Below are 26,422 nucleotides of genomic sequence, written 5' to 3' on the forward strand. Positions count from 1 at the left end.
TGCAATAAGGCATTTTCTTCCCACCTATAAGGCCGACAAACATGAATTAACGCAAACCATTTTTTTTTCTTTTTGGTAAATAGTAATAATGCCACACAAAATTAATAATTTCACTTTCATTTTTTTTACTCAGTCAACTTACTATATTTAAATTCAAAATTATAGTAAGGAATTCTTTATCTACCAATCTAATTTTCCAAAAAGTCTTTCTAATATCTTCCTTTATATTCTGAAATCAAATTAATTATAGGAATAAAAAATTGAATACATACTTGCTTTTATTTTTTAAATCTCTCTCTCTCAAATCATGCAGGATATCTTTCATTAATAAAGGGTTATTTTAGTTAATTTTCTATTAGAGTTTGATTTAAAATAAATAATGTGTTTAACTTCTTACAAAGATCTTGCATGTGCAGTTTGAATTTTCACATACAACAATGCTACTTCTTCAATTCATCAGTGCATATACTCAGACTCACTATGAATGAACTAAACGAGAACTAAACGAGAGAAGAGAAGAAGTATTGATCTTATTCAAAAGTCTTGAGGAAGAAGAAAGCAATTACAATGCTCTATATATATACACATTCTACACTCCCTAACCACCAACAGATTCTGTCACTTCATCTACCTCATGTGTTGTTAACTTAATGTTTGCCCCAAGTAATGTCTAGGATGGCTTTGCGCTTCCTAGTCCCAGTTTTGAGATTATCTCCGGTGCATATTTTCTTTGGTTGATTAAAATTCCCTTACTTGACATGCTGAACTCCATGCCAAGGAAGAACTTAAGATCATCTATGTCCTTGATCTTAAAAGCCCTGTGCAGGTCAGCTTTAGTGTGTTCAATGAGTCTCATGTTGCCTCCTGTTAATAACATATCATCCACATAGATTAAAATCACTACAATGTCTATCCCTTGTTTCTTGAGGAACAATGAGTGATTCAAACTACTTTGAACAAAACCTTGTTACAGTAGTGTGTAACACTCCCTAAAAACGTGGTATATGATGTTCCAATTCTCGATGAAAATGATATAACTTTTGTATTTTGGACATAACTTTTTATAGGACGGTCTAAATTAGGTGATTCAAATTTCTGAATAACCCCAACATCATTACCTACAACTTTTGTGACCATATTTTAAGTTTCGAAGGTTAAGTAGGTCAAATAAATTAATTGTTGCAAGACATGGTGCTGTGACGAAATGGAATATTTGTAGAAGAAAAATCATATCTCACTGTAAGATGCTCTAAATCAGTTGATTCTTGAACGATATGAAAGTAGACTTCTAGGGAAACAATACGAAGACACCAAATCCTAATGAGGAAGTTATCTTGTTCAAACGCAGCTCCGAAAAAGGGTATTCCGTTAAAAGAAGGTTCATCTCACCAACCATGGAAAGATCTAAATCCATTTGACATCACTCATGACATCAATAGTCCTCCATTTGGCATCACCCATGACATCACAATCTTCCATTAAATTTTCAATCTTTTTTGTAATTATTTTAATTATTGTTAGGTCCCTCCTTCACACCTATAATACTCACCTTATTTCATCATTTTGTTCATCAAACTTTCTCAAGCAACTCTTCTCTCTATACACTCTTTTACTCATTCTCAAAATATAGTTTTAGTAGTGTAGAAAATACTATTTCGGTGATTCATATACTTCGAATAGTACACAAAACGCTCCGACAAGGAGAAAATGCTAGGATTCAAGAGTGTTCATTAAGTCTTTTGATTCTGAGTAACGCTTCGGATTCCAGGTATGCAAGACTTCAATGAGAGTATTCCTTCCACTCTCATGCCTAAAGTATTTTGATTATATGATAAATTATATTTATTTACCCAATTCTTTTCAAGTTTTACTCTAAGTTATGTGGGTGTTTATCCATGAGTTCTTCCACCCATGTAGTAAATCTTTCAACTAAATCTCTTGATTTCAAATAAAATTTTCTTATGGGTAATTCTTATTTCTACTTAATAGCATGATCATGGTTAAACAAATGATTATTGATCTATTTTGATGCAAAATAATTTTATATGTATGAATTGATGGTTTGCAAGTAATTTCTCTATTTATCTCTTTAAAGGTTCTTGAAATTCATGATGGGTTGTTTAAAACATGATTTTTAATTAATGGATTTCAAAGTATTTATGCATAATTTCAGTTACACAAATGTTTGAAAGTTGAAGTGATTTGAACCCACCTAGTTTTACTATATTTTCAATGAAGTTTGACTTGAAAGCTTTGACTCCAAATGAATATTTATGAAAGCAATGTCTATAATCAAAAGGGAGTCTTATGAAATAAAAGAATGATGAAATGATATGAATGGTGGATTCTTTATGCAATAAGGATAATTCTTGCATATTTGAATAACTAAATGTTTTAATGAGCTATTCTATTGAATATGATGTTTTGAATTCTCAAGCTATATGCTATGAATATTTTGAAGTATTAAACTATTCTGTGGGATTGATTTAGCACCGAATAGGACATGAGGTGGGATTTAATAAGGAAATTCTAGTAGCAACCCCTTATCTCATTAACTATGTGCCAGCATAGGAGACCTTGTAGGCTTAGGCTAATGGATCCATGAAAGCCCTTAAAGTTAAAGTTAAAGAAATGAATGAAGTTGACGGAGTTTTACCCCGCAAGTAGTCTCTTCGGCCAACGTAGGGGGTTATGTTGGATTTTATGTAATAGTTCGCATGATCTTAAATGTCGGTTATGGTCATCTTCCCAAAAAATAAATGTTTTAAAGGATATCTATATGATTGATTATGCATGCATTGCATTATGTTTCATATTACATAAATATTTTAATGTTTCCTAAATGTTCATGTATGCTTACATACTTAGTACATTCAAAGTACTAATGCATATTCTTTTTCAAATAATAGTACTCACTACTTTTGGTGAGTTCCCATATTCCGAAAATAATACTCCTTTATATTTTTCGTTTATGATATGTTGAGATCTTTAGACACTTACTATGATATTTCTTTCTATTATGATTGAGGGTGAGCTAGGGACTTGTCTTAACCCCGTTAAATCTAAAAGTTAGAGGTATTGTTGGACATATATAAGTTGAAGATTTACTATTATGATTTCCGCTTGTTTATTTATTGTCATTATCTATGAAAGGCTAAAAGTACGCTAAGAGGTTTGTTTGAGGTACTTTTGGGTTCTTCATTCGCCATGTCACGTCTAAGCCCTAGGCTTGGGTCGTGACACAGTGCCTCACAAAACTTCAGATTCCATTGTCTACTTGTTTGTTTAAGTCCATAGAGGGATTTCACAATTCTGCATACAAGGCCATTAGTAGACTCCCCTAGCTTAGAAATCCCTCAGGTAACTGCATATAAATCTCATCATGTAGATCACCTTGGAGGAAAGTATTATAAACATCCATTTGATGGATATGCCAATTGAATTGAGCAGCCAAAGACAAGACAGTTCTCACAATAGTCATCTTGACTACAGGGAAGAATGTCTCATTAAAGTCAAAACCTTTCCTCTGATTGTAACCTTTAGCCACCAATCTAGACTTAAACCTTTCTATATCACCACTGAATTTCAACTTTATCTTGTAGACCTATTTACACCCAATAGAAACATTTCCAAGAGGCAAGGGAACTAGATCCTAGGTGTGGTTGTCTTGAAGGGCCTGAATTTCAGACTCCATGGCTTCAATCCATCTGGAATTAGTGATAGCTTCCTTACAAGAAGTAGGTTCTTGTATGGCTGAGAAGGCACCTAAGTATTGCTGATATGAGGGAGCCAGATTTGTCTATGACACATAACTGGCGATGGGATAGAGAGTAGAACTAGTAGAAGATTTAGTGACATACTCTGATAACCAAATAGGTTGAGTAGAGGTTCTAATAGACCTTCTTGGAGGTGGATTTGTGGGTGGAACGGAGTGGGAATTATTAAAAGGAATAGATGTTTGGGGACATGAACTTGGAAGACTCATTGGAGAAGTATCTGAAGAGGAAACTGAAGAGTGTTCATCCACAGTGACACAGGTTCAGGAGGAATATTAGGAAGAAAAGGAGACTGAGGTGGAGACACAGTAGGAATAGGAATAAAATGATTAGAAACTAAATCAGTGGACTCCTCAAGATAGAAAAAAAAATCTGAGGCAGGACTATTAGGAACAGGTGATGAATCTTTAAAAGAAAAGTGATATTCATGAAAGACAACATATCTATTCAAGAAAAACTGTTATTTATTTAGGTCAAATAAGATGTAACCTTTGGTAACACTAGAATAACCCATGAATACTGCCTTGACAGCTTTGGGTGCAAATTTATCAACTTTAGGCAGTGTACTAGCATAACATAAGCAACCTAGAGTCCTCAAGTGTTTAAGACATGGTTTTTTTAAAAGAAAACTTCATAAGGTGACTTACCTTCAAGAACATGAGAAGGTAGTTTGTTAATGATATAAACAATTGTAAGAATGCAATGTCCCCAGAATTTTATAGGAATGCTTTCTTGAAATTTAAGTGCCCTTGCCACCTCTAATAAATATCTGTATTTTCTCTCAGCAATACCATTTTGCTGAGGGGTGTGAACACATGTTCTGTAGTGAATAATGTCTAAGTATTTAAAAAGACCCTGCATCTGGTGGCTGACAAACTCTCCACTATTATCTATTCTAACACCTTGAACTAAAGTATTGAACTAAGTGAGGACCATTTTAAAAAATTATTTAAGAACCATGAACATATCACACTTGAATTTTAACAGAAATATCCAAATGATCCTGGAGGAATCATCAACAACTTTCAGAAAGAACCTGTTCACATCAAAAGTTTGAGTCTTATAGGGACCCCATACATTCAAATGTAACAAAGCAAATGCCTTAGTTGTTCTAGTATCACTGCTTGGGAAAAGAAATCTAGTATATCTAGTTAATGGACATATGTCACAATTGTTTAGTACTGATTTACAATCATCTAAAGCATAGCCAAATACATTCTTTATTGACTTTGTAAAAGCATGAGATAATCTTCTATGCCACAACATTACATCCTTCTTGTTATTATGTGTTGTGAATCCCTTTGCATCTGTACATTGTGTGTTCCCATCCTTATGTGGATATGGTGGAATTAACTGATAAAGCCCATCATGTTGCTTATCAATCCCCTTCAATTTTTCAGTTGAAAGGTCCTGAAATAGACAAAATTCAGGATAAAATGAAACAAAACAATATAGTTCCCTGGTTAGCTTAGATACTGACAAGAGATTGTAGTGAAAATTTGGGACAAATAATACATTTTATACTTTTCTTGTTTAAGTTATTCTACAACTCCCAGTGTGTGTTACTAAAGTAACTCCTCTATTTGGCAAATGAACTCTCCTATTATGATCAGAATTAACCAACTTGATATCAGTTAATATAAACAAACTAGAAGCCATGTGATTAGTTGCACCACTGTCAACTATCCATTCTAAATCTTCTACCTTAGTTATAAGATTCTGGGAAATACCTGCCATACCTGCTATGCTAGTCATTACACCATGCTGTGAAGTATCCTTGTTGATCATTCCCAAGATATGATCATATTGTTCACCTGTCATAAGAGGTGCTCTTGGAAGTTCTCCTGCTGTCAGTTTATTCAACATATCTTTCTTGTCTTTGATCCCTGTTAGTACATTTGAGTGTGCATTCTTAACATGCACATTGTTAGCAGTGTTCATATTGTCTTTCTTCTTGAATTTTCAGTCAGCTGGTTATCCATTCAATCTATACCAGTCTCTCTTCACATGCCCTTTCAACTTGCAAAAGTCACATTACTGATCCCAGTTCTTCTTCCTTTTCTGATATTGATGATTTTCCCACTTATTATGTTGATAATTTTCACCTATTTTGGCCATCAGTGCTGTTAGATCTGTTCCTTCACCACTCATAGATGAACTAGCTACGGTTTGTTGGCTTTTCCTCTCAACAAGCGTAGCATAAGCCTTGTTTAAACTAGGAGTTGGTTTACTCATCAAAATTTGGCTCCGAGATTGATCATATGTTTCATTCAAACCTATCAGGAATTGCAGTAACTTTTGTCTATGCATATGAGCACAAAACTCTTTAGATCTAGGGCAATCATATGGTGGTGGTACTATGCTAGCAAACTCATCCCAAAAATTCCTCAGTTTTGAAAAATACACAGGAATACTATCATTTCCTTGTATAAGACTAGCTATATCTTTATGTAATTGATAGATTCGTGAAACATTTACTTTTAGCACTTGTTGCATACACAATTTCTATGTGCAATTCTGATGTTACTGAGCTCATGATCCATCCTTGGACGACTGCATTGCATCTATCCCATTGATGTTCTAATTCAGTTCCAAAATCCTCCCTCTTTCAGGTGCCATCCACAATTCCAAGCTTGTTCTTTCCAAGCAATTGAATACGCATGGCCCTACTCCACATAGAGTAATTTTCAGATCCTGTTAACTGCATTGGTATAATCGAAGCTCCAGTATTATTAGAAGGATGTAGAAATAGGGTGTGATGATGATCGAACTTGACTGTCCCCATTGTTGTTCTTCAAACAGGATAACATAAACTCACAATTATGATTTGTGCTCTGATAACATGTGAATTTTCACATACAGTAATGCTACTTCTTCAATTCATTAGTGCATAAAATCAGATACACTATGAATGAACTAAATGAGAGAAGAGAAGAAGTATTGATCTTATTCAGAAGTCTTGAGGAAGAAGAGAGCAATTACAATGCTCTATATATATACACATTCTACACTCTCTAACCACCAACAGATTTTGTTATTTTATAACTAACTAACTAGCTGCACAACTAATAGTCTAGCTGTACAATTACTCAACTGTCCCCTAACTACTTGTCTTCATGCTATTCTTATCTCATTATGCAGTTAGTAAGCATTGAAACAAAAATCAATCGCTATGTAGCTTTAATCCATTTAATTCAAATTGAGATTCCTCCTAAGCTAAATAAAATAAAAAAAATTAACGAGAGAAGTATCAAAAATATTTTGGAACTTGGCACAGATTATTGATTTCGTCCCTGAATTATTGACAGGCTTAAAAATACCCCTCAACTAAATGAACTAAGCTTAAATACACCCCTCCCATGCCACATGACATAGCAAGTGCCTACAATTTATTTAAGCACGTGAAAGGGTAAAAAAAAATGCCACATCAACCTTATTTGTTTTTTAGAGAAGTATCAAAAACAACTTCGAATTGGCGAGAATTATTGATTTCGTCCGTGAACTATTGACAAGCTTAAAAACACCCCAATTCGACGAACTAAGCTTAAATACACCCCTCCCATGCCACATGACATAGCAAGTGGCTACAATTTATTTAAGCGAGTGAAGGGGTAAAAAAAAAGTCATATCAAAAAAAATTCCTTCAATTTTTAATTACCAACGGCTACTACCCTTCTTCTTATTATTATTTAACTTCTCCTCCATTAACACAAACCTCCAAACAAGATCCAATTTTTTTTTCATTCTCTTTTTTAATAGCTTAATTTCATAGCTATAATATTCTTTCTCCTCCTATTGTGTTCGTGATTATTTTTTGTCGATGTGGACTTCCGGCATAAATAATTTAATGATCGGAGGACAATCCCGAAAGAAGATTTTGGAGTTGTAAAAACTATAAGGTATGAATTAGTTTTTTTTGTCGGATTTATTTTATGTATTAAACTTGGTTACTAATGTTCCGTCAATCAATTTCTTACAGTTGAATGCTCGAGCTTGTTGAAAACCCAAATCGAAGAAGATATTAATCTTGAAGACGATGCTTAACAAGATATCGATGAGCAAAATATGGAAGCAAACAAAGCCCTAAAGAATTTCAAATCAAAATTTAATCAGTAAAAAACACGCGAACAAAATCCTAACAAAACAAAGAAATAACAAAGCATATACTTATCAGTACTTTAACCAACGTTTTCTAGGCTAACACCCTTTGATTTCCATGGAAACTGAAGGGTTATGTTGTGACATTGGAGAAAAATTTTGGTGGGGAAGAGAGGTGGAAACTAAAGACTCGTTGTTGAACTTTAGAATAACAAAACCCTTTCTTTTATTTCTTTATAAATATATACATATATATATATACATATATATATATACATATATATATATATATATATATATCAGTCAAAAAAATTCACGTGTAGCGCGTGAATGACACATTTTTATGTCTGAAATGGGAGGGGTGTATTTAAGCTTAGTTCGTCAAGTTGAGGGGTGTTTTTAAGCTTATCAATAGTTCAAGGATGAAACCAATAATCCACGTCAAGTTCGGAGGTGTTCTTAATACTTTTCTCTTTTTTTTTAATTATATATATATATATGCCATATCCGTTAAAAAAATCCATGTATAACACGTGAATAACATATTTTTGTGTATGAAATGAGAGGGGTGTATTTAAACTTAGTTCGTTACATTGAAGAGTGTTTTTAAGCCTACCAATAGTTCAAAAATAAATCAATAATCCACGCCAAGTTCGAATGTGTTTTCGATACTTCTCTCAAAATTAACATAACGTGCATTACTTCAAATGACACCTCTAAAATAACATGTGCATAACTTAATTATCCCATGTGGGGTATTTGAAATGCCAAACAACATTAGATTAAACACTACTATTTGTGTAAAAGAACTACTGACCACATTACAACAACAACAACAACAACAACAACCCAGTGAAATCCCACAACATGGGGTCTGGGGAGGGTAGAATGTACGCAGACCTTACTCCTACCAAGGTAGGACGGCTGTTTCCTGGAGACCCTCGGCTCAGTAAAAGCATAAATGCATAAAAAATGTTAGATAAGAATAGAAAATTAAAAGCTTTATGAGAAAAACAACAAACAAATAACAAATAGATAACAAATTTAATTCCCAGATTTATTCTACTATCAAATGATAATCCATTGGCATATACTTAGGTGATAATATATTATTATATAGATATATATACTTTTTACACAAAGTATCATATAAAATCAGATTAGACTTGTCGTGATTAACTAATACTCCCCTAGATTTATTAATACTATTTTTGTTGCCAATCATGATCTCAACTCCAAGAAACTTCTCTTATAGCAGCAAACTAATTAATTTTAATAGCTAGTCTCTTTCAAAACTCATAAACAAAACGTGATATATAATATATAGAATGATTATCCACATCTATAAATATGTATATGCATGCATGAAATAATTGCAAACAATTAATTTAAACATGGCATTGGATCCTATTGTTCCCTCAAATTCAAGCGCCAGGAGATGGACAGACCGCATAAGTAATGCCCTGAAGAAAGAAGTTGTCATTGACTTCAATCTTATCCCTCCCGTTTCTGTCCACATTCCCAAAACACTAACTCACCACAAACCACAAGCCTATACTCCTCAGCTCATTGGCATGGGACCTTATCATCATTTAAGCCCAGATCTATATCAAATGGAAAGGTACAAACTTGCTGCCATAAAGGACATTCTTCAGCCTGCTCAAATCCTCAATTTCGAGCATCTCTTGATCGACAAACTTATAGACAATGACCTTGTTATTTGTGCTTGTTATAACCGGTTCATGGACATAGATGAGGAGTCTTTAGCTTGGATAGTAGCCATAGATGGTCTATTCTTGCTTAACATCCTCCGTTCAGCATATGGAAATAATGTGCATGATGATAATAATATTGATGACACCATTTTCACCCAAGACTTTATGATGCTTGAAAACCAAATCCCCTTTGTTGCCATGAAGCAAATCAGAAAGTTTCTCTGTCTCTCTTCCCCTGAGGATAGAGAAGACACTGAGTTAACTTCCATTTTTAGGCGCTTCTGTGAAATGCATTCCCCACTTCCTTTGCCTAAGTACCATAGAAATAATGCCAAAGAAACTCGGCCTCTTCATTTGCTCGATCTTATGTATCATTTAATCCTCGATGATCATGTAGATTTTGCTCCGGTTCCTATTCAAATGTCGTCTATCATTATCAAACATGATGATAAAGATGAAGAAGATGTTCAAGATCAAGATACGCATGAAGACATCATTCACAACTTTGAAACAATCTTGGAGGTGTTGGAGCCTATTTTTTTTTTTTCTTTTTTTACCCCCCATTTTGGAGGATTTATAGTGTTTCCACACTTCCCCTCCAATGTGACTCGAACCCAGGACCTACCGGTCGTGGGTGGAGGTGCTTAACCAACTGAGCAAGCCTCACTTGTCAGGTGTTGGAGCCTATAGGCCCAACAAACGTGCAAAAACTTCTAAAGTCCATTAACCAGGTCATGGGAAATGCACCATGGTCAACGATTTCCGGTAAGGAAGGTCTCAGATGTACCTTCGGCATGTATGAGAATTTCTTTCCTCTATCTATGTCATACTTGGGATTCATATATAGAAAAAACCAAAAATTGATCAAGACACCGACACTCATTCTAAATTCCCCCGCCGCCGCCCTTCTCCGACTTTGTGATTTCTTTCAAAAAGTGATTTTTCGTGCAGTTGAAGACTATCATGCCTGTTTAATGAAAAACTGGCTGGCTCTGACTACCTTACGGAGCAAACAAAAGATCCCAAAATCACGTGACGATACCTTTCAACATCGGAAATTCTCTTCATCACGAAACTGATCGGATCTATTTAGGAAAGGTATGGAAATAAATGGACATGAAGAAAGCGAGAATATCAATACTATCCCTTCAGCATCCCGATTATGGTGTTATGCCAGAGTCAGATGCAGCCCCATTCATGAGGGTATCAGTAGGATTAAATTTGAACAAGCTTCTTCAACTTTATATCTTCCTGTGATAACCATGAATGCTGGATCAGAAGTCATAATTAGAAACTTGATGGTCTATGAAGCTTCCATGTTGAAATCCAAGCTCGAATTTGCTAGATACATCAATCTAATGAGTGGGACTGCAGATACTACTAAGGATGTGAGGCTGCTTAGGCAAGCTGGTGTTATCAAAGGGGATTTGACTGATAATGAAATTGCCATTTTGTTCAGTACCATGCATAGGTCATTTGTGAGGTCTACTGGAAGTTCTAATGTGGAGATTGCCATGGAGAAAGTCAACAAGTACTATGACCAGAGGCTAATCGTTAGGGCTCGTAGAGGATTGAAGAAAAACATCTATGTTTCTTTCAAGTTCTTGCCTGTTGCTATGTCAATATCCATTCTCTTGCTGCTAATATTCCAGACATTTTGCTCTATGTATGGCTGCCACAATGTTTGGGGCAATAGAGACTAGAATGATGTCAATAAACTCCATATACTGCAGAAATAATTAGTGTGGATATTCCATGGTATTAATATCAAACAAATATGATTGACATGCAATTTCATACCACTGCAAGTCTGTAACAACATCAAAATCTTGTCGGCTTTTATTACACACAAACATACGTATTCACACAGAAGTATCAAAGAATGACTATGAGTGTTTACCCATAGAAAAAATTGTGACTAATCAATTGTTAAGTACCAAGAATTGAACTATTATTTGTTCATACAACCTACGAATTATTTTTTTACCAGGGAAAACCGAATGTAAGCAATTATAGTACCAAACTAAGCAAAACACAGAATAATGATGATAAAGGTTGTATGAACAAATAATAGTTTTTCCTTCAATGATACAACATATACTTTCATAAGATAAGAACTCTCATGTTAATATTTTTCATTTATGAGAGAGCAAGAGGCAGAGATTACCTCTTCGGGCTCTGGCAGCATTTCCTGCTTAGATAGGTTTCAGAAAGCCCTTCACACTTTCTTTTTCCCTTAGTTGTGTCATGTTTTCCTGTTTCTTAATAAAAAAGATTTAAGATAAAATAATGATAGGGTTTATAACAGTTGCTGATAGTCACTTAACCTTGATATTCAGCTATCAAATCAAATATACTATCACCAATAGTCTCTGCAGGAACATGTTCCATTCTGAAACTTATGGAACCGATTGGCATCTCTAACAAGAAGTATTTTGTTCAAAATCTTTGACCAACCCTTGATGTACTCATGAAAATTTTTACAACTCTCAAATTCTTGAAAACACTAATTGGCTTCCCCTCAATTTCATCTCCACCAGAAGGAAGTGCCAAACCAAATGCCAATTTCTCATTGTGAAATATCAGGCTCTCATCCCTTGTTTCATCTTCAACACCATGTAATGAAAAGCTTACTTCCCGTGTGTAACCAAGATCATCTTTCATCTTATTCTCCATCTTATTCAAAAACTCATGGATAGCTTTAGTAAGTGGGTGCGTCCCATCTCTGTTGTAGAACAATTGCATCTTCTTGTCCATCTCCACTCAATTTTATCCTGCTTCTTTCCGTGAACCTTTTGCTTTCACGGGCCTCTCTTAATCCCTCCCATTCTTCCCATAGGCGGTCCTCAGCGAAAATGTTTGACATCATAACATAATTCACCAGATTATTTCCATCTATTTTCTAGAGAATCTCCCCAACTTCTCTTCCTATTTCTACATTCTTGTGTACTCTACATGCACCAATCAGTGTCTGCTAAATACCAACATTTGGTTTTACGGGCATGTTCTCTATCACAACCTTAGCTTCTCTTAGGCGTCCAGATCGATCCAGGATATCATAGTTTGAATTGCATGTTTTGAGAAGTATTCTTCACTTTCTTGAACTAGCCCCGAATGACTACAAGTTGTGAGCAGAGCTAAGTAGAAACCTCATCAGGCTCAATACTATCTATATACATTTTCTTGAATTGTTCAACTGCTTCTCCGCCAAGACCATACTTCCTATACCTGGTGATCAAAACTGTCCACAAAGTCATATTTTTCTGTGGCATAACATCAAAAAGTGTTTCAGCTTCCTCTATTATCCCACATTTTAGATAAATATCCATGATGGAATTCAATATAGACATGTCTAAACCATCAGGTATTTTTACGGCACAACAATGCAATTGTTTCCTGAGCTCAACTAGAGCAAAATCAGCAGAGATACCCATCATGCTTGACAGCACAAACCCATCCAACGTGATGCTACTTTCCCTGAGCTATTTGAACAGGTTCATGCTTCAGTTAGTTTACCTTCTTGAGCATACCCAACAATCAGTGTCGTCCATGATATCACACTTTTGTGTTCAACTTGGCTAAACACCTTATGTGTTTCGAACAAGTTTCCTGATTTGACATACAAATCAATAAGAGCGCCTGCAATAACCTTCTGGCTGGAAATAAGGAATCCCCTAGTGATGCGAAAACCATGAATTTGGCTTCCTTCAGAGGCAACCTTAAAATCACTGCAAGCCTTCAATGTGCTTGCAAACGTAAACTCGTCTGGCATTTCTCCTTGTTGTTCTATTTGTTTGAACAGAAACATAGATTTATCACCAAATCCTCCCATTGCATACCCTGCTATCATAACATTCCAACTTATGAGATTCTTTTCTGGCATTTCATGAAAATTATTTTCAGCATCACCATGTTGAGTACATATGAATAATTGAATTTCCCACAACTGGATACTTTTCAAACCCACTTTTAGTACAGAACCCATGAATCCGTTGTCCAGTTTCCAAAACACCCAAGAATACCACATGCCTTTAAGTTAGTAAAAATAAGTGTATTCATTGGGTCTTACGTTTGAGAAGAGAATCAACAAGGATTCTTGAGCATTAGCATGTTGTAAATATACACGCATTAAAGCGGTCCAAGAAACCACTTTTCTTTCAGGCATTTTGTCAAACACTGAGAGACAGTTTCACTCTACTGGACTTAGCGGCGTACATATCAATGAGATCATTGTTTATCATAAAATCAAATGAATAACCCATCCTTAATACAGCTCCATGAACTTTCTTTCCGATTCAATCAATAATAGTATTAACTAGCTATTTTTTAATTTATTATTTCCACATCCACATGGTACATATAATCTCTTCACGTATATGTACTCCTCCAACTCACATTTATTATTAAAACAATTGAGTTCAAGTTAGATATGGTCTTTTTCTTATAAGTTAGTAGGTATAATTAAAATATTATACAAGTAAAGATGTTGTCTATAGAATTAACAATATTTTGCCGTCCTCAGTAGTGACGACTGAAACAAAGTATTTTATTTTTAGTTTAGGCTGGCATGACAAACTCTGGATTTTCCGAAGCTTTTCGATTCTCCCAACATTTGAAGATTTGGCTTTCTACCTTCATCTCTTTATTCTACTAACTATATTGTTTCTTCCTCCACAATGAAATGACAATAAGCTTTTATAAGATCAGCTAAGGTCAAATATAATATATAGTCCATAAGCTTTTATAAGATCAGCTAAGGTCAAAAGTAACATTTTTTTTGGATTCTTGAAAAGAAATACTTAAAGCTGATAGTTTGTCAAGTGTTTATGTTTGGCATGGCATCATATAATCTAGCTTGATTAACTATTTGTCCTTTGTGGATACAGTGATATCGAAAAGTGAGATGCAGCCTTTCTCTGGCTTGTTCTTTTTTCTTGGAAGCCTAGTTATTCTTTTTATCCTGTTACTTCTCATACTCATCCTATGCAAGTTTTTCGAACCAGGAAAACTGACTGCTTTGATTACTTGCACACCTAAGCCTCCTCCAGGTTTGTTTTTACTGATCCATGCCCTTTTGAGTTTCTTATAGTTGTTCGCAACTAAAGATTATTTTTTTTCAAATGATAAAGGGACAAGTCATGATGCCCTTAGTGTATATCTTCGTACAATAAGCTACTTTAACTTCCATACATTGGAGAAGGCTACCAAGAATTTTCACTCAAATAACCTGCTTGGATGTGGTGGATTTGGTCCAGTTTTCCTGGTAATGTTAATGTGTCTTGCCACTTGTAAAATCCATTTTTATAATTAGCTGCATTGTTTAAGAGGATGAGGACTTTTTCAAGGTTAAAAATTGGCGCTAGTGTTTTTTCTTAGGGGAAGCTAGGAGATGGACAATTGATTGCTGTCAAGAAGCTGTCTCTTGACAAATCGCAGCAAGGCGACCGGGAGTTTCTTTCTGAGGTGCGGCTGATAACAAGCATACAGCACAAGAACCTGGTCCGCCTTCTTGGCTGTTGCACAGATGGAGATCAGAGGCTTCTTGTGTACGAATACATGAAGAATAGGAGCTTGGATCAAATACTATATGGTATTTATATTTCTCTTTCCTTTCAAACTTGTTATAAGTTGTTGCTTTTTAAGTTCTCAATGATGTCATTGTTTTTGCACTCGTTAAGCCCATATGTTTGTATCCATTCCAGCATATTAAATAGTATATAAATTCATTGTCTTGATGCTTCTCATGGAGTATTATTCTCTTATTTGGGTTCAAGATTGAGTGATAGACCGTAGACCTGAAAATGTACGGTGAGTTGTGTGTATTTTGACCTGAAAGTTCTTCCCCACTTGGTTTTAGCTAGTTGTCTCTTACACTTTTGAGGATAACAGTAGTATGCAATTGCCTTATCTTTTGGTAGTTCAACTTTGTATATCTCTCGGTAGTAGGTATGATAACTTGTAGTTTTATCTCTCTCCTTCAAGAGAAAGAAAATAGCACAAAGGGAAGGAAAAGGAGAATAGAAATAGGGATTCAACAGCTATAATTGCCATCAGATATGCAAAAGCTCCAGGGAGAATGCTCTTCATTTTCCTGTTTGTTTTTCACAGGAAAGAGTAATATATTCCTTGATTGGAAAACTCGGTACCAGATAATTTTAGGGATTGCACGGGGATTACAATATCTTCACGAGGATTCACACATTAGGATTGTCCACAGGGACATCAAAGCCAGCAATATTCTGCTGGATGACAAATTTCAACCAAGAATTGGAGATTTTGGCCTAGCCAGGTTTTTCCCTGAAGATCAAGCATATCTCAGCACTGCATTTGCTGGAACCTTGTAAGTAGTGTTCGATTTCTCACTTTATTTTATTATGTCAACTTGTACAAATGGAACAAATACGATGTCTACATGAACTTTTAAAGCAGCATTATTAAGTTAGTTTTATTTTTCTGGATTTTAAGCCATTATTAAGTTAGTTTTATTTTTCTGGATTTTAAGCCATTATTTTCTGTGTGGCAGAGGTTACACAGCTCCTGAATATGCCATTAGAGGAGAATTATCTGAAAAGGCTGATATATACAGTTATGGTGTTGTTGTGCTAGAAATTATCAATTGTCGGAAGAATACAGATCTTTCTTTACCTTCAGAAATGCAGTATCTCCCCGACTATGTAGGCTGCCTTCTTTTTATTTTTTGGTTAAGTTATACTTATGACAATGCATAAATATTGATTGTTCAAGTACGTATGTACAGGCATGGAAGCTATATGAAAGATCAAGATTAATTGATCTAGTTGATCCCAAGATGTTGGAAGATGGAATTGTGGAAAAGGATGTGATGCAAACAATACATGTGGCTTTCTTATGCCTTCAGCCGCATGCAGATTTAAGACCACCAATGTCTCAGATCGTTGCAATGTTGGTACACAAGATTGAAACACCAACTAGACCACCGCCTCCGCCTTTCTTAGATCCAAAGCTAAGGATAGGAAGGACGATAACAGTGCATGCTTGACACAAATGTACATATCTCAACTTCATTTCTCACCATCTCAGAAATATTTATATCTCAAAAAGCGAGGTTTATCTCCATTTTTTATTTTATTTTTCGTGTGTTGTCAATAGCATTTGTGCATATGTAATTCAGCCAAGCTGGTTACTTTTTACTTTCTAAGGCGATGAGCAAAATTCTAGTTTCCAGTGTATTATAAGTAGAGGAAATAAGTTAACATGAGTGTAAAGTGTTTTTGGTGTTTATTGAAATTGCAATGTGAATGTAATTTATTGATGAGCAAGTCTCACCTTTTTGGACGGCTTTATCCTTCTCTTGCTGAGAAATGGTCTATGGATGTAAAGAAATGGTGTATGGATGTATTTTTATTTTTGTTAATCGGTTAACAATGTGAAGTAGTACTTATCAATCAACCACAATTTTTGTTGGTGATATGGATTTTTTTTCTTTTTTCTTTTTTAATTTATGTATTCATGTGTGCATAATAAAACAAAATCCACATTAATGAAGTAGTGAATAAGAATAGAGTGAGTATGGAGAAAATCTGTTAGGAATACCATCCCCGAATGGATTCTACAGTGTGCGAATTTAGTCGAGACTTCAATGTGAACTTCGAACATCGAGTGGAAAATCAAAAAAAATAGAGTAAAATGAATTGGATTAGTGTTCAAAGTTGTAGGATAATAAATGTTAAATATAAGTAAATATAACTATTCCATCTGTCGCAATTTATGTGACACTTTTTATTTTTTTGAGAGTCAAACAGTTTAAATTTGATCAATATGCACATGGAATCTTAAAATTTTTTGAAATGAAATTTATATATTTGTAAACTACGTAAAAAGTACTATAAGTCACAATAATTAACAATTTAAAATATTTAAAACAACAACAACATATTCAGTAAAATTTCACAAGTGGGGATTTAAAATATTTAAAAATATATAAAAAATTTACGATATAGATTTATTTGAATCTTGAAATTCGAAAGGTACCACATAAATAGGGATCACTATTTACTTGTCAAATATTTTCTAATTTGATTTTCCTTTTTACTTATCAATTTTGACAAATTAAGAAAGAACAATTTTTTTCTTCCTATTATAATTTTTTAAAAATATAGTGAGTAAATATGTTTAAAACTTTATTAATTAATAGGCGTGAAATAATAAATTCACTATATGAATTATTATCCTTTTAATAAGTGTGTCAAGTTAAAATTTGATAAGTAAAAGGGTATTAGGTTAGCTTAGAATGTTGACAATTAGTCTATATTAGAATAAAAAACAATAGAAAGGTCCACCTACACACGCAAAGAAGCCTTGTAGTTTGGTCAAACTCTGTTTGTGGTGAAAAGGTCTTGCCACTAACCCTTGTTCTTGTTTATTGAAGCATAAGAGGAATAGTGTTTGTTCAATGGCGTATGTCGATCATGCTTTCTCGATATCCGACGAGGATATAATGATGGAGGGTTCTCATGCCGACAACAATCGTGGACCCATCAAAGAGATCGCTCTTGCTGTTGCCCTTCTTGTATTTGGTACCCTTGCTATTTTTCTAGGTATTTTCATGGCAATCAATAAGGTCGGCGGCGATACAGCTCATGGCAAGTACCCTAAACCTCTTCTTTTGTATTTCTATTTCTATTTTTATTTTGGGGCTCAGGTTTACTCATCTGATTTTGATTTTTCAATAATTTTCTGTCTAGGGTTCCTCTTAAATCAGTGTCCTTAAGCCTAATGTTTGTTGCTCACATTTTACTACTATGCTCATCTTGGCCTTGCACATTGTATTGTTGTAATGCAGGGCTTTTTTTCGCTATACTTGGTGGAGTTCTCTTTATACCAGGGTTCTACTATACACGGATTGCATACTATGCTTACAAGGGTTATAAAGGTTTCTCTTTTTCCAATATACCTCCCGTCTAGAGCTCCATACATTGTACAGCTACCTCATTTACTCTCTTTCCTCCACCTAGATAAGCTTGTAATCAAAATGAAAAAAAAAATAGTGTTGCCTGGGATATTGAACCATTACTTGCTAAACTATGTACTCTTTAACTCAGTATGGACGATGTAATAATACGAGTGCTTGTTAGTTTTTTGCTGTTTTTCAATACAACCATAACTTTTTCTTCCAATCTTTGCCTGCATAGTTTAGCAGACAGGACTATTTTGCTGTCTAACTGATTGGAGAAATAGCACAAAGCATTTTAGTCAAATGCTGGTTTGTATTATATGCATCGACGTGGATACACAAAAGAATTTTTCATTGTTGTGCAGGAGAGTGATATTATTCCTAATATTGTTGAAATGAGCCCCTCAAAAGAACTATTGTATATGGGTAGATAATACTGTCTTTAGTTTGTAACTTTTTGTCATGCATTTACTTGATGCTTTTGAATGAAATTTCATTGCTTCATTCAAAAATACAAAAAATGGAAGGCATATCAGGAATTTTTTGGTGTTATATGGCTAGTGTAGAGTCTTTAAAGGGTGTGGTAGGTCATCTATTTGATCCATTCAGAACCCTATCATAGAGTCATGAGATCGATGAAAGATTGTCTCTACTGCTAGAGCAATATATATCAAGATCCTCATATAAATGTCTATGTTTAGGCCATGAATGTGCTAGGCTGTATGTTTTGTGATTCACCTATCTGCAATTTATTTTCAAAAATGTCAAGTCATTCAAGTGTAGCATTCAGTTGTTTCAACTGTAACAAATTATATGCTCCAGCTCCTCTGAAAAGTCAATCTTTAACAACTCCTAACTATGAGAACATACTTCCACATGTCTCTGAGTTTCTTGTTTGCTTTCTTGATTGATAAAAACCACCCTAGTGGCAATTAACCATTCCTCTTTGATTCCTAGAAATGAACAAACCAAATTAAGACTAGTTGTGTGGGCTTGTAGCAATGATTGTTTGTGTAGGTTTTGTATTATGAAGGATTCATATGACTTTTTGTAACCATGTTTTACCCTGCTTCATGATGGCAAATTTAAGGTATAGGTGAAGAGAGAAAATCTGTTTACCTTGTCAAAAACCTAACCTTAGAGAGTTGCTTTTTATATTTATTTTATGAAAGTCTAACCATGAAGTCCAACATCTAGCAGAGGCAAAAGACTTAAAGTAATTTCTTTCCATCTATCCAAGACAATTTCTGTGCTGGTGAAATTAGTCGAGATGCTCACAGGCACCACAATTAGCAAAATGAAACAGTTTATTATAGTAAGTTGGCTACACTAATCTGACTGTGTTTGTCTATTAGAGCCTGTGAGATTACTCAACCTTTTAAGAGGATCTGGTGTTTCTTCTTATAATTCGGTGTCATTTGGTATGATGCAAGATGACAGACTGAGTGGTTGTTTGGTGCGATGATATTAAATACCACAGGGTTATGAAGTGTCACTATGTAATTTGCCGTGTGTGTGTCAATGAAACTATCCAACTATGATACGGAATGTTGAGCTATAATTGATATCGAGTTTTTCGGTCTTTCTAGTCAGACAATCTAAGATTCGTGAAATTTGACGTTAGCATGTACTCTGCGTCACCACAAATATTGCATTAGGCACTTCATACCTAAACAAATGAGTATTTTCCACTAAAATTGTGGTTAATTCTTTTCATTTCAAGTGAATTTAATCTCTTCAAAAGTACGCTGTGGAATACTTTTTCACCCAGCCCAGCCTTTGTCAATTGTCCTTCCCCCACAACCCATTACTCTATTCCTCATCTTCTCCATTAATGCTCTAAGCCGAGCACCAATACCACAGCAGCAGCCATCAACTCCACAATACCCACCACTAACAGCAACATCATCGCCGTTAACTCTACACTACCCATCACCAGCAACAATAACACCTCGGTAGTTCAAGAAGCATTTTCTCTACTTTGATTTATGTAAATCAATGGAAGGAAAATACATGCATATGATGAACGATTTATTGGCTAGCCTGAGTTGAAGGCTTCCACAACCTTGTTGAAGCAACAGTTATGAAGAAAGCATTTGGACTGGTGATGGGGTAAAATTTGTTCGCTCGCATAGGTTTTTACGCTACATGTAACATCGACAGATGTATAACACATGTTTATATATAGATTTTTATTACTTGACTTTAATTAATTAATATGTATTTTTATAACAACTACTATACCTCAATCCAAATGCCCTCTTTTAAAAAGTCCATTATACATTTATCAAAAGGAAAACAAAATTGATTTGTGCTTAACAAATATTGTACCGTTGGATGCCTCCGTCCAAATTGCTCGCACTAATATCACTAGTGGATAGGACACCAAAATGACAAGTAGAAACAACAAAATCCCTAATCTGAAAGAAACTTTCTACCACTAACAAAAGTACATGGATATATATTGTAAAAGATAACATCAATAACTTCACAACACAGCATTGTTAGGCTGCTGCACCATAGCAGCTAAAAATGTGTGACAATCACACAAATATATATATATTGGCATACCGTGCAGGAATAGCACTAGAAGCAACAAGAGGAAACAAATAGACATCCTGCCAAGATTTTATAGCTTCTCCTTTTGCATATCATACATTCTCTAATTTGCTAGCTACAACTTTTGCCTTTTCTTCAGCCTGGTTCTGTGCACAAGACATTTAATAAGTAAGCAACAAAAAACCCAAAAACAAACGTCTCACAAAGCAATTAAAAGCGGTCTAACAATGAGTAGGAGTTACAAATACACCAAAAAGTATAACCATTACATTTTCGGGCCTTAGATTTGCAGGTACGATTTAAATCAGAATCAATGTTTGCCTCAGCCTTATTTATTAGCAACATTTCATTATTTATTTTATGCAAGCCATTGTGGCGCCCCACGAGACTCATACTATAAGTTGATCCAAATTTTAGACACTACAAAATGAGAAGACATTTTACTTGAGCCGAGGATCTATCAGAAACGATCTCTCTATCTCTACCTTCACAAGATAGGGGTAAGGTACGTACACATCACTCTCCCCCGACTCTGCTAGTGGAATTACACTGGGTATGTTATTATCAAATGAAAAGATAATTTTCTTTTTTCGGAAGAAACAATACTTTGCCTAGTTAAGTTCTGAACATACTATTTGTGATTCTGTGTAGAGAAATCAATCAAAGGTAGAATTAGAAGGAAATGTAAACAGACACCAAAATCAGAACTCTCCCTATCATGCTCTCAATTTAGAGCATGCTGTATTCATCATTTAAACATTAGGAAGTTTTCAGACAATTAATGATTCATGTACACGAGGCAATTCCTTATCCTTTATCAAACAAAACCCAATAAATGCTAAAGAAAACAAAAACGTGTCATATACACTTCCAATTACAATATTGTTTGAGATAGGAAGTAGCTTCTTAGATCCTTTATTAAACAAAACCCAATAAATGCTACAGAAAACAAAAACATGTCTCCGATGATGGCATGTTTGTGATCACAAGTTCAAACATTACCTTTGATATGTGACAAAAGTCTTTTTTTCTTAAACGCTGTACACTGCCATATACACAAATATGGAGGTACTACAACATAAGAAGCATAACTTCATCTTATCTTACAAAAAACCCATAAGAGCCTCCCACCTCAACCTCTAAACTCTGCAGGAATCACCATCAACTTCCCATAATCACGCCCCCAAAAGAAAGGATATGAAGATAAAAGAGGCATGGTATCTTAACCATTTGGAATAAATTTCAGTGGCTGGTGTAAAACAAAAAATCAACAGTTTGAAACTGAAGTTCAGCAGCTTGTAGTACATTCTCTACCTATATTTATCTGCTGGAACCTCTGGAAGAACAGGTGCTCAGCTAAATATGGTGGGAATCAGTCCAACATCTCAAGAGTTAAATTCTTGATCCTCAAAGACACTACTCATCTTCTTACCACTGCCTATCCCTATTTAATTTGGCCTAACAATTGGGGGGATTTGTTTAACATGATAGAAAGGTGTAGTCATGAGATGAAAATCACCAAAGTCATCTGGATTAAACCTTCTGCAAACATACATAAGCTCAATATAGATGGTAGTGCCTTAACTAATCCGGGAAAGATAGGAGGAGGAGACATTCTAAGGGATGATCAAGGTTCTATGATTTTTGCATTTACAGTACCTTTGGGGACAGGGACAAACAATCAAGTAGATATTCAAGCTGCTATTTATGGAGTTCAGTGGTGTTTGCAGCATGGGTATCACAAAATCATATTGGAGGTCGACTCAGAATTTATTATCAAATGGCTCAACTACATTATGAAACCTCCATTTTGCTTAACCCTTTATTTCTAGCTGTCTTCTTTTGGATTATAGCTAGTTAGAATAGGTCATAGTGTCTTTTCTTTTCTTACCTTTGTAAGGGGTGAGTCTCCCTTATTTACGTTTCCTAGACATTTTGTATCGAGAGGAGTCCTCTATTTTAGGTGCATAGTATCTAGGTTTGCGCTTTCATAGTTTTGGGGATGTAGGTCAGTCGACTTATGAACCACCTAGGATCGGACGTCAGGTTTATGCCCCCTCCTTGTACTTTGGTTGTTTGAGGGTGTTGCTCAGCCCCTGACCCACCCAAGGGTTGTTAAAAATTTTTTTAAAAAAGTTTGAAGCAAAAACAAACCTTTTGAGAGCTGAAGAAAAACATTCATGAAATGGAAGCGGAATGAGCTCCTAGAAAAGACAGTCACTGGTATAAAACTTACACTAATTATGTTCTTGGTGAAAGTTATTAGCATCTGCAATCAATCTTTCCTATCTACCCAGCCCCAATTTTCTCTATCATGACATTAGATACCAAATTCCACATTAATCTCTTAGTTATGTTTCACGGAGTTTCTTACAAGTATGTATGTGATGTGTATGGGATAGTATCAGGTACAAAATATAGCACCTCTTTGCTAAATTTTCCAATTTTGAAGAATCCACGCACATTGCACACTGGCTGACACAGATACCTCAAGACAAATGAAGGATACTATATAAATTTAGACTTAAAAAAGTTTCTGAACAATACAGAGCCCAAAAACATATGTCCTTTAGACTGTTTGTTGGAAACCCATCACAATTATGCATAGCTCTACCATTTTCTTCTTGAACAGAGGTGTATAACAAGAGTGATCAATGTTTGTGCTCTCCAGATGTTAGATGCCACTCTAACATAGGTAGGCTAGCAACAGTCTGCACAACTACATGGGAAGTTCTCAACCATCTACTTAAACTTGTTACATAAATGTTACAGTTTCAGAAAAGAAAGAAAGAAGAGTATTTTTATGATATTACATTCTCAGTTTTCTTTGCCTAATAGTCAAGGCATCCGGTGCCTAAGAACAAACTAAAGTCTGAAATCTACATGATCCTAGAAAGGAAATGACATGAAGGAGGCAAAACTGCAGAGGAACTGTAGGAAAAAAGTTTAGTGAAGACTAAATTTAAAGTTTATATATCCTTGATCCACATCTGTAAACAATTGTTGTTGCGATGATTAACATAATGTGCACCACAGTTAAAGGTGCTGACTAGAAAAAAGATGGTAAGAGAAAGTGGATGTTTTCTGTGGCACAAACAATAGAAGAATAAACTTAACTTTAAAGATTACTTGATCAGAAAGAAGAAATCAGATAGAAATCGCATGAACTTGTAACTATACATCCAAACAAGAAATTCAGCAAATTTGAGAAATAATTATAAGAAAGAAACTTAAGACTTACAATATTTTTGCTTTCATAGTAATCATCTAATGCCCACTGATACTTTGACTGATTCAACCCAAACCAGTATGCCACTTGTTCATCCAAACTCGCATGAGCTATAAAAATCAAAATTCATGAAATTAAGATCTGAAAAACAAATAAATCTAGAATAGAAAAATGCAATAAAGTTAGCATCTTGATGTTTAAATTGAAAGAAATAGTTGCCCTTTTTATTTAACCAAAGAAAGATAAGGGCAAAAAAGGTACCATTTTGAACTTTAGCGACAGCGTTCCAGAAAAACCCAAAAGAGGACTGAGAGGGTTTATCATACTGCATTGGGGGAGACCAAACCGGACATGACTTGTCGACCACCTGAACCGCTGGTGTCTGAACCGGTTGCGGCTGAACTGGGGGTGGTGATAGCTCGGTAGAACCGGACTTGGGGGTGGCTGGAGGGGTCATGAAAACCGTGTATGGGCCGATCTTGCCGATCCGAGGAGGAGGAGGAGGAGGAGAAGTACATTCAGTGTTAATGGCCATTCTTCAGATAATTTTACTAACAAATTTGAGAATATGGACTGAGATACCAAAAATGAAAGACCTTGCTTGGGTTTTATGCCGTGAGTCGCTCCTTACCAATGAATCCACAAATACTGGTCAAATAAAGTCCATCACATATTTTCTTAAAATTTAATAATTAATATATAAAAAAAAAAATCCAGATAATTTTGAACTTCTATTAGAATTTCACTACCTTAGGATAGTTAGAGTTACTGCCACCGTGTACCGGAGTTTTTTTTTTTTTTTTTTGGGAATAAACCCTACACGAGTTTTTTTGTACCGGAGCTTTCATTCAAAACTTATAACACTTCTCCTTCCGACCTTTCAGCACCGGGCAGGTGTTAAAGTCTATACATCGTGTTATCACTTAGCGGAGTCATGTATTTTTGGCAGAATCAATCAATCTATCAAAGCTATTTCAAGAATTTTATGAATTAATACTTATGAACTCATTGAGAGGGTCTATAAATGCTATTAATACGTCGTGGATCGTGCGAGACTACACATATTGCTCCTCAGAATACTTATGGAGGGTTCCATAAAGATTTCAGAAAAAAATTTGATCGAAAGTCATATCACCAAAACAGAAAATTACATAGAATATCCCTCAAATGTAGTGGTCTTGAATTTTTGCCTTCCATAAGAGAAGTCTTAAAATAATATCCTTCTTTCCATTTTAAGTTGAGTCAAAGTACATTTTTACACCTCAACTATTTTTTAACTTCTCCATCCTCAATTGTCTCTCAACTTTTTTCTTCTTTGTTTCTTTTCATTTTTCTCTTTCTTTCTTAACTCTTTAAATTAAATGATTTTTTCTCTTATCTTATATTTCTTTTTCATTTTTTTTTCTTTTTCATTTTTTTCATTTTTTCCTTTCTTAACTTCTATTTTTTTCTTTCTTTATTTATTTTTTAATTATTTTTCTTCTCTTTTTTAATTTTTTAATTTTTTCGTTTTTTCTCTACTTCTATTTCTTTTTGTCTTTTTTCATTGATTCTAATAAATCAATATATAATATGGTAGTGTCAAGTCTTGTTCATGGGGCTTAACTTGTTGTTTGAAATTACTTGGGCTAAGAGGCAAGAGTTATAGAGCATATGATAAATCAAGACACAATGTAGTAGTGTCAAGTCTTGCCCATGGAGTGCAACTTGTGAAGTTCTTGGTCTAAGTCTTGCCCATAAGGCTTAACTTATTGTTTGGAGGTCCTTCGACTAAGAGGCAAGAGTTATAGAGCATATAAAAAATCAAAACACAATGTAGTAGTGTTAAGTCTTGATCATGGGGCGTAACTTGTGAAGTTCTTGGTCTAAGTCTTGTTCATGCGGCTTAACTTGTCGTTTGGAAGTCCTTGGGCTACGAGGCAAGAGTTATAGAGCATATGACGCGATGCAACAACAATTAAACGATTTTCTCAGTTTTTTGTGTGAGTTGATTTTTTAGGTACAGGGGCTCCCGATCGAATTTTCAGCGAAACGTTTTTAGAAGCGTCTGTAACGATCTGGGGAAATATTCTAATAGCCCCGTAGTAGTTTTTATGACATTTAGGAACATTTT

The 26,422-nt window shown here is 34.8% G+C and overlaps 4 protein-coding genes, 1 long non-coding RNA gene and 1 pseudogene across 5 annotated transcripts; 3 read left to right on the forward strand and 3 right to left on the reverse strand.

The window, feature by feature from the left end:
* Window positions 1–4,768: 4,768 nt before the first annotated feature.
* On the reverse strand, window positions 4,769–6,787 carry LOC129893169 (uncharacterized). The gene is made up of 2 exons (XR_008767394.1): window positions 5,516–6,787; window positions 4,769–5,186 (listed from the first exon to the last, which is right to left on the reverse strand). It is a non-coding gene; the product is annotated as an uncharacterized LOC129893169 (long non-coding RNA).
* Window positions 6,788–9,268: 2,481 nt separating this feature from the next.
* Window positions 9,269–11,292, forward strand: LOC129893015 (putative UPF0481 protein At3g02645). The gene is made up of 3 exons (XM_055968506.1): window positions 9,269–10,111; window positions 10,264–10,385; window positions 10,767–11,292. The coding sequence occupies exons 1-3, from the start codon at window positions 9,269–9,271 to the stop codon at window positions 11,290–11,292; spliced, it is 1,491 nt and encodes a 496-aa protein (XP_055824481.1).
* Window positions 11,293–11,948: 656 nt separating this feature from the next.
* LOC129893017 (putative pentatricopeptide repeat-containing protein At3g15130) lies at window positions 11,949–13,884 on the reverse strand (annotated as a pseudogene).
* A 608-nt stretch (window positions 13,885–14,492) lies between these two features.
* Window positions 14,493–16,607, forward strand: LOC129893018 (probable LRR receptor-like serine/threonine-protein kinase At1g56140). Its single transcript, XM_055968507.1, has 6 exons — window positions 14,493–14,603; window positions 14,679–14,852; window positions 14,966–15,179; window positions 15,698–15,929; window positions 16,113–16,263; window positions 16,347–16,607. Exons 1-6 carry the CDS (start codon window positions 14,493–14,495, stop codon window positions 16,605–16,607), a joined length of 1,143 nt encoding a protein of 380 aa, XP_055824482.1.
* A 1,287-nt stretch (window positions 16,608–17,894) lies between these two features.
* LOC129893172 (uncharacterized) lies at window positions 17,895–18,744 on the forward strand. The gene is made up of 2 exons (XM_055968664.1): window positions 17,895–18,210; window positions 18,411–18,744. Exons 1-2 carry the CDS (start codon window positions 18,021–18,023, stop codon window positions 18,530–18,532), a joined length of 312 nt encoding a protein of 103 aa, XP_055824639.1. The 5' UTR covers window positions 17,895–18,020; the 3' UTR covers window positions 18,533–18,744.
* Window positions 18,745–20,937: 2,193 nt separating this feature from the next.
* Window positions 20,938–24,939, reverse strand: LOC129891649 (uncharacterized). The gene is made up of 3 exons (XM_055967073.1): window positions 24,571–24,939; window positions 24,322–24,419; window positions 20,938–21,226 (listed from the first exon to the last, which is right to left on the reverse strand). The coding sequence occupies exons 1-3, from the start codon at window positions 24,842–24,844 to the stop codon at window positions 21,173–21,175; spliced, it is 426 nt and encodes a 141-aa protein (XP_055823048.1). The 5' UTR covers window positions 24,845–24,939; the 3' UTR covers window positions 20,938–21,172.
* Between the last annotated feature and the right edge of the window lie 1,483 nt (window positions 24,940–26,422).

The sequence above is a fragment of the Solanum dulcamara genome, chromosome 6 (assembly GCF_947179165.1).
Source record: "Solanum dulcamara chromosome 6, daSolDulc1.2, whole genome shotgun sequence".
NCBI classification, from domain to species: domain Eukaryota; kingdom Viridiplantae; phylum Streptophyta; class Magnoliopsida; order Solanales; family Solanaceae; genus Solanum; species Solanum dulcamara.